Source organism: Sardina pilchardus, chromosome 2 (genome assembly GCF_963854185.1).
Source record: "Sardina pilchardus chromosome 2, fSarPil1.1, whole genome shotgun sequence".
Taxonomy (NCBI): Eukaryota; Metazoa; Chordata; class Actinopteri; order Clupeiformes; family Clupeidae; genus Sardina; species Sardina pilchardus.
This window is the reverse complement of record NC_084995.1, coordinates 3,710,538-3,718,037: the sequence shown is the minus strand read 5'-3', so window position 1 is coordinate 3,718,037 and position 7,500 is coordinate 3,710,538. Positions and strand designations below refer to the sequence as shown.

At 46.6% G+C, this 7,500-nt stretch overlaps 1 protein-coding gene across 1 annotated transcript in view; it reads right to left on the bottom strand.

Moving 5' to 3' along the window:
- Positions 1-7,500, bottom strand: part of tll1 (tolloid-like 1) — a 34,430-nt gene that overhangs the window by 10,712 nt on the left and 16,218 nt on the right. Inside the window, exons 6-13 of the mRNA XM_062515667.1 lie at positions 7,120-7,298; positions 6,724-6,829; positions 6,429-6,553; positions 4,827-4,942; positions 4,081-4,183; positions 3,789-3,905; positions 1,119-1,264; positions 109-304 (exon numbers count right to left, since the gene is read on the bottom strand). Of these exons, the coding sequence (XP_062371651.1) occupies positions 109-304; positions 1,119-1,264; positions 3,789-3,905; positions 4,081-4,183; positions 4,827-4,942; positions 6,429-6,553; positions 6,724-6,829; positions 7,120-7,298 (1,088 nt within the window). The remainder of the gene's footprint in view (positions 1-108; positions 305-1,118; positions 1,265-3,788; positions 3,906-4,080; positions 4,184-4,826; positions 4,943-6,428; positions 6,554-6,723; positions 6,830-7,119; positions 7,299-7,500) is intronic.

Sequence of the window (7,500 nt, the reverse complement as noted above, 5' to 3'; positions counted from 1 at the left end):
GCCCATGCTTGTGTTTGTGTGGACGTGGATGTAGGAGGTGTGGGAATGACCCAAAGTGTGGCTTTTCTTTCACCTGTGCGTGAGGGCTGTGATAGAGAATGTGTTCACCTTTAAAGAAGTTGGCAGCAAAGCCAGCCTTGTTGACAGTGCCATCAGAGACGAACTTCATCCACAGAGTGTTTGAGGTAGAACGGATGTCCTCAGGCTTGTCATAGCCACAAAACCGACCAATCAAAGGGCTGTTCTCAGACAAACCATCTCGAACTTCCAGGTAATCGTAAGCACAGCTGTCATGCCTCTCAACCTGCAACACACACACACACACACACACACAAACACACACACATACACACACACATATTAACATCTAAATCTCCACATGACATATACTGAGATTTTATCTTTTGTTTGATGCCGAAACTTTGACTTTGGAAACTCAGCTCTCTCTAACAAAACTATGCTCACCCAGTGTGCGTGCGTGTGTGTGTGTGTGTGTGTGTGTGTGTGTGTGTGTGTGTGTGTGTGTGTGTGTGTGTGTGTGAGTGTGTGTGTGTGTGTGTGTGTGTGTGTGTGTGTGTGTGTGTGTGTGTGTGTGTGTGTGTGTCTGTGTGTGTGTGTGTGTGTGTGTGTGTGTGTGTGTGTGTGTTGGTAGCCTGCTTGCAGTATTTATTGCTCACAATGGTCAAAGGCCTCTGTGTTGCTTTGAACCGCTTGGGAAGAAATGAGACACAATATATCACTTGAACACACCATCGCGCGCGCACACACACAAAAGGGGAGGGGGGGGGGGGGGGGGGGGGGGCTCTAACACATTCCCCCACTCAGACTTTCACAGGGGTGAAACCCTCAGGAAAAGCTTCCCTTTGATTTTGATGTCCTGGTGACCTTCAAATGCATTTCAACACCCCAGGCCATGACACACACACACACACACACAGACACAGACACAGACACAGACACACGCACACACACACACACACACACACACACACACACACACACACACATTCCTGTAGAAACGTGTGTGCGTACATTATTATGTGGTGCACATTGCATAAATCTGCATCCATGGCTGCAGCTGACAGAGAGGGAGGAGTAGGAGTTCCAGTGGTCCTTACCTCAAATGCCTGGAAGCTGAGGCCCACATTGTAGCCATCGGCAACGGTGATTCTCCACACACATTCCTTGGATGGCCGGTAGTCGTCCGGGTAGTTGGGAGACTGGATCTGGCCAGCGTCCTTACTGATGTCCCCACCACAAATGGCTTCCGGGGAAATCCACAGAGAGATAGACAAAGATTGAGAGAGACAGAGAGAGAGATTACTTTCAGTATGTGGCACACTGCATTTCAGCATCACTGGTAGCAGCAACCTCATTTTCCACAGGATGTGTTGTTTTATGGACTGAATCCACTGAACAAGAAATCTTCAGGACATTTCAAGTATCGTTCAGCTGATGGTAATTAGATATGCATCTATCGATTCTTTTTGGAATCGAGTATTCAAGTGATTATTTCATCAATTAATCGAGCAATCAGACAAAAAATATTTTGTGTTATTAAGTGCAATTTATTAATATGCACAATGGCATGCTGTGAACTAGCCCTACTCACTTCAAAGTCAATTAATACATCTCTTTTATGTAGATGTGTGCGTCTGCAGCATTTACCATCACCACCAAATAACCTCACAAACAAAAATAACTCCAGTTATACTTTTTATGCAGTTTTGTTTTTATTATTTTCATTAGTTTTCTTTTCAAGCTGAGAGTAGGCCTATACAATGGCAATATCAATGCACCGAACCTTAGAATCATGAGGCCCAAAAAGCATAAGTCATTGAAACTCACTGAAAACACGTTTTGACACTTGATGGTAACACAGCTCTTTTTTGTAAGAGCTATAATAATTGTGTCTAGGGTAGGCCTATTTGAGGAAGCCTAACCTAACACCAGGAGTGTGTGTTTGCGTGTGTATGCTCACGCACGCACGAGAGAGGGAAAGAGACGAGTGTGTGATGAGTACAAATGCGTATGTTCTAACTAGCTAATACATTAGATAAGCTAACATCAATGCTTCGTTGCCTTGTGTCGGCTACACGTGATGAGCTGGTGTTACTGTAACAGCTGGATGTCTGGAATCTTTGTTGACATGCTGTTACAGTACGTCAGCTCTGCTTTGCAGTGGAGACACTGCCTTCTTGTCACAGTGCCACTTGTCTTCTTTTCTACGTTTGAAATGATCCCACAACTTTAGACATTCTCTTCCTTTTACAGACGGTTTCTTGGCTCTGTTATCGCTCCAACTTAATTCTGAATGTGGTGTGTGCGCAGGATTAAAGGCGATCTAAGCGATATTTGGTAGCGTCACTTCTGATGACATTCAAACAAAACAGAGGGCTAGCTCGCTACTCCCTCCCCCTCCCTCCTGTGCAATTGAAACACTCCTAAACGCACATCTCTTCGGTGATTGGCTGGAACAGTTTATGTTTTTATGGTCCAGGCTGCAACTTTATTTTTGTTGCCGTTTTCGGAGCCTGGGCTATCCACAGAGACCATGTTTTCTTACAGTGTATTCAGGGCACACGCAGCTAGAGGAGGGTGAGGTGGTGTTGGCTGTATGTGACAAAAAATATTTCAAATATAACAGCGAAACAAGAATCCCAGAGCTGAGCAGGCCACATAATGTAAGAGATAGGAATTAAACAAAGCCTTGAGGAAGAGAATTTGCCTCAATCATTTTTTTGTTGTGCTATTGAAATATAGGCTAGTGCAGAGCAGACAATAATTAGCTTTCTGTCATTATTGTCATCTTGTTACACTGCCAATTTCCAGTTGGAGCGTTCATCGTGTTCTTTGGCTACAGGTATGGGAAACTCACATCTGTGACTTATTTGATTTGATTCATTGTGTGTAGTTCCAGTTAAGCATAACTTTCAAATCAAATTAGACAAGTAGAGTTCATACTCATACAGTGACTCCTCCAACTACATGGACATCCACAGCAGTCCAGCAGGAGCTCCCATATCAGTTAGAGCAATTCCATATATTTGGACAATTTACTAGTGAAAGGAACATTAGTGAGAGTGTGAGTGTGAGCATGAGACAGAGAGAATGAGAGTGAGTTTGAGTGTGAGTGTGAGACAGAGAGAATGAGAGTGAGTTTGAGTGTGAGTGTGAGACAGAGAGAATGAGAGTGTGAGTGTGAGTGTGAGTGTGAGACAGAGAGAATGAGAGTGAGAGTGTGAGTGTGAGCATGAGACAGAGAGAATGAGAGTGAGAGTGTGAGTGTGAGTGTGAGTGTGAGACAGAGAGAATGAGAGTGAGAGTGTGAGTGTGAGTGTGAGACAGAGAGAATGAGAGTGAGAGTGTGAGTGTGAGACAGAGAGAATGAGAGTGATTGTGAGTGTGAGTGTGAGACAGAGAGAATGAGAGTGAGAGTGTGAGTGTGAGACAGAGAGAATGAGAGTGAGAGTGTGAGCATGAGACAGAGAGAATGAGAGTGAGAGTGTGAGCATGAGACAGAGAGAATGAGAGTGAGTTTGAGTGTGAGTGTGAGACAGAGAGAATGAGAGTGAGTGTGAGTGTGAGTGTGAGACAGAGAGAATGAGAGTGAGAGTGTGAGTGTGAGACAGAGAGAATGAGAGTGAGAGTGTGAGTGTGAGACAGAGAGAATGAGAGTGAGTGTGAGTGTGTGAGAGTGAAAGAGAGAGAGAGAGCATGCTATGAGTGAGCGTGAGAATAAGACTAAGAGGCGGAGAGAGAGAGAGTGCTGGTCCATTTGGCCTTACCTTCGTACGCAGCAGCAAAGCCTTTGCCCACCCAGTTACTGCTGCTCCTGAACTCTACCCACATACGGCTCTCTGTGGACACCAGCACCTCCGGCACCTTATCACCACAGAAACGACCTGCGCCAACACACACACACACACACACACACACACATCAAGAATGACCATTCAGTCAGGTTGGTTAAATTAGAAACGTGAAGTAAACCCTAAACATATGCATAACAAAGGCACAAACACACACGCACAGAGAGAGAGAGAGAGAGAGAGAGAGAGAGAGAGAGATCACACTTACCTAATAAAGGGGCCTTCCTCCAGTAGCCATCCCGAACCTCAATGTAGTCGTACCAGCACAGACTGCTCTTGTACAGATCCATGGTGGTGAAGTTGAGCACTATCTACAACACCAGAGCACATTGGATTACCCTTAGCGTGTTTGTATGCATATGTATGTATGTATGTGTGTGTGTGTGTGTGTGTGTGTGTGTGTGTGTGTGTGTGTGTGTGTGTGTGTGTGTGCTGGTCCGTGAGATTTCATTCAGGTAAAGTCTAGAGGAAAGTGAAAAGTGCACTTGAGAGGGTTATGCTAATTCTGTGCTGTGGCCGGTTAACACCAAGACCCTCAGAAGGAGAACAGATCAATGTGAATGTGTCAGCAAGACTGTTGTGGTATTGGCTAGGCAAGCACATTCAACACACACACACACACACACACACACACACACACACACACACACACACACACATACAGATAGGCATACATGGGCACACATACACACATACATATACACACATAAACACATACATACACATACAAGCATAAAACAGCGCTAACTGGAATGGAATTTTACTTTTTACCAACTTCGGTGTGGAATGCATCAGAAATACATGACCTCATCTAATCACATTTAATTATGCTTAGTTCAGCTTTTACACTTCAAAACCCTTTTAATCACTTGAGATGAATCAAACGTGAGTATTGGCTTGTGTTGTGTGTGTGTGTTTGTGTCCATGCATGTGTGTGTGCTATTATGCTCCCACCTTCTCTCCGGGCGTCACAGAGATTCTCCACACACAGTGTGTATATGAGGGATATCCATTGGGGTAGCCAGGGGACGAGAAATTACCCACCGAGTCCTGCAGCGTCTCCCCACATGCTGCACACACAAGACACAGAGAGCATGTGAGTGTGTGTGTGTGTGTGTGTGTGTGTGTGTGTGTGTGTGTGTGTGTCTCAACAAAGGTCTGGCTAATGAGGATGAGAATTTAGGATGATGTGGATAATGGCCACATTAATTAATGTAAACAGTTCTATTTCAATCATCTGATCTTGGCCCAATTTCCAGAGAATCTGCTATGTGTGCCTGTGTGGGGAACGAGACTAGGTCTTGGTGTGTGTGCCTGTGTGGGGAACGAGACTAGGTCTTGGTGTGTGTGCCTGTATGGGGAACGAGACTAGGTCTTGGTGTGTGTGCCTGTGTGGGGAACGAGACTAGGTTCTGGTGTGTGTGCCTGTGTGGGGAACGGGACTAGGTTCTGGTGTGTGTGCCTGTATGGGGAACGGGACTAGGTCTTGGTGGATTGGAAATGGTTCTCAGTCAACTGGTGGAACCCATTGTTTTCATGCCTGATCTTGTAGCCGATCTAATCACTCTCATTTGGTGTTGGCCCATGAGGTCCTGGCCGATGCTCAGCAGTTGCATCAGAGAACAATCCCACAGCCTCCAGTCCAACTGATAACACATGCTGTGTACACTCCCTCCGTGGGCTGCTGGAGGCCCACACAACACCTCTCTGTGGACTAACTCTGCAGCGCTTGGATGTATGCATTTATGTGTTGCTATGTGAGAGGAAACACATGTGCTGTGCAACTTCTCCCTGTGTGTGTGTGACTGAGTGAGTGTGTGTGTGTGTGTGTGTGTGTGTGTGTGTGTGTGTGTATGTGTTATGTGTCTGTAGAGGAAGACCCCAAAACACAAAAATAAGGTCTTAAAGAATTAAGAATTAACACCCCCCCCCCCGGCCAACACACACACATGCACACAAATACATCCATGCACACACACATACACACACAAGCCTGTACAATTTCACAGATCACTACAAAAACAACTGACATCAGAGCATTTTTATGCCAAACACACGCACACACACGCACACACACAGACCCCAACCCACATTCCCATATACATACTTACACACACCCACACACACCCACCCACACACACACACACACACACCAACCCACATCCCCATATACACACTCTCTCACACACACAGACACACACACACACACACACACACACACACACACACACACACACACACACACACACACATCTTGTCTATAAACTGAGCTCATTTGTCATGGTTGAGCGTGACTGAAACATCTCTGTCTGTCTCTCCACCCTTCTCTACTCTTGAGTCCACAGCGTGAGAGCTTGAGTCAGGGGACGCGTTCTCACGTCACTAGCACTGATTCATATGCCCAATGGGAATGGAGAGAGGCTCTGCCCTACACACACACACACACACACACACACACACACACACACACACACACACACACACACACACGTGCACACACACATGCACAGACACACACAGACACAGACAGAGGAGTGTATGAGGAGATGAAAGTACCTGGACATCTATACAGCTTCCTTGCCTGTGCTATGTCTCCTTTACTCAGCCTGGTCCTCTGGCCAATGGCAGGCCTCACTCCGTTTTCATCGCGGGAAGGCAAGATGGTGTCCAGGAACATGCCCCTGAGGAGGAACAGGCCACAGCTCACACACACCGCTACTACTCACACACACTACAGCCTGTGGACCACTTGTCCATCGCTATTGTTGCACTTTTATATATATATATCTGTGTGTGTGTGTGTGTGTGTGTGTGTGTGTGTGTGTGTGTGTGCGTGTGTATATGGTTCTACCTTGAGAAGGTGTTTCTTGCATAATGCATAATGCTGTCAAAGTCGTATGGCTCTCCAAGAGAATTGACTTCTCCTGGCTCCATTTTCAAGAAGTTGTACTCTTGACCTGAGAAAGCACACACACACACACACACACACACACACACACACACACACACACACACACACTGGGTGAGCATAGTAGCATAGTACACACAGATATACAAACTTACTTTCACAGTTCTTCACTTAAGCACTACACCCCTAGAAACAGTCCTATTACCCTGACACACACACTTAGTAAAGACATGGAACAGAGCATGAGTCCTGAGGAATATGTGCCCAAAGTAGTTAGGCCCAGTGCCCAGTGCCCAGTGGCCATGGCGGTGCCCCTGGGTGCGGTGGGTGAAGTGCTACCTGGCTGGATGTTGTCTCTGATGATGGTGACGTGGTCGTCTCGGTCGGGCCGCGTGTGCTCGTGCCAGAAGCCGATGACGTGTCCCAGCTCGTGCACCACGATGCCAAACTTGTCACAGTTTTTACCAATGGAGATCGCCTGCGGGCCGTTACCACGACGACCTACATACGAACAACAGCTATTGGAGGAGGGGAGAAGAGGAGAGGGAGCACAGGAGAGGCCAGTCAGACACACACTCCGCTCCGCTCACACACTCACACACTCACACACACACACACACACACACACACACACACACACACACACACATACACACACGGCCTGCTACAGTCAGCAGCAACACTAGCACCAGCAGCAGCTCATCACACATGAGCCATCTT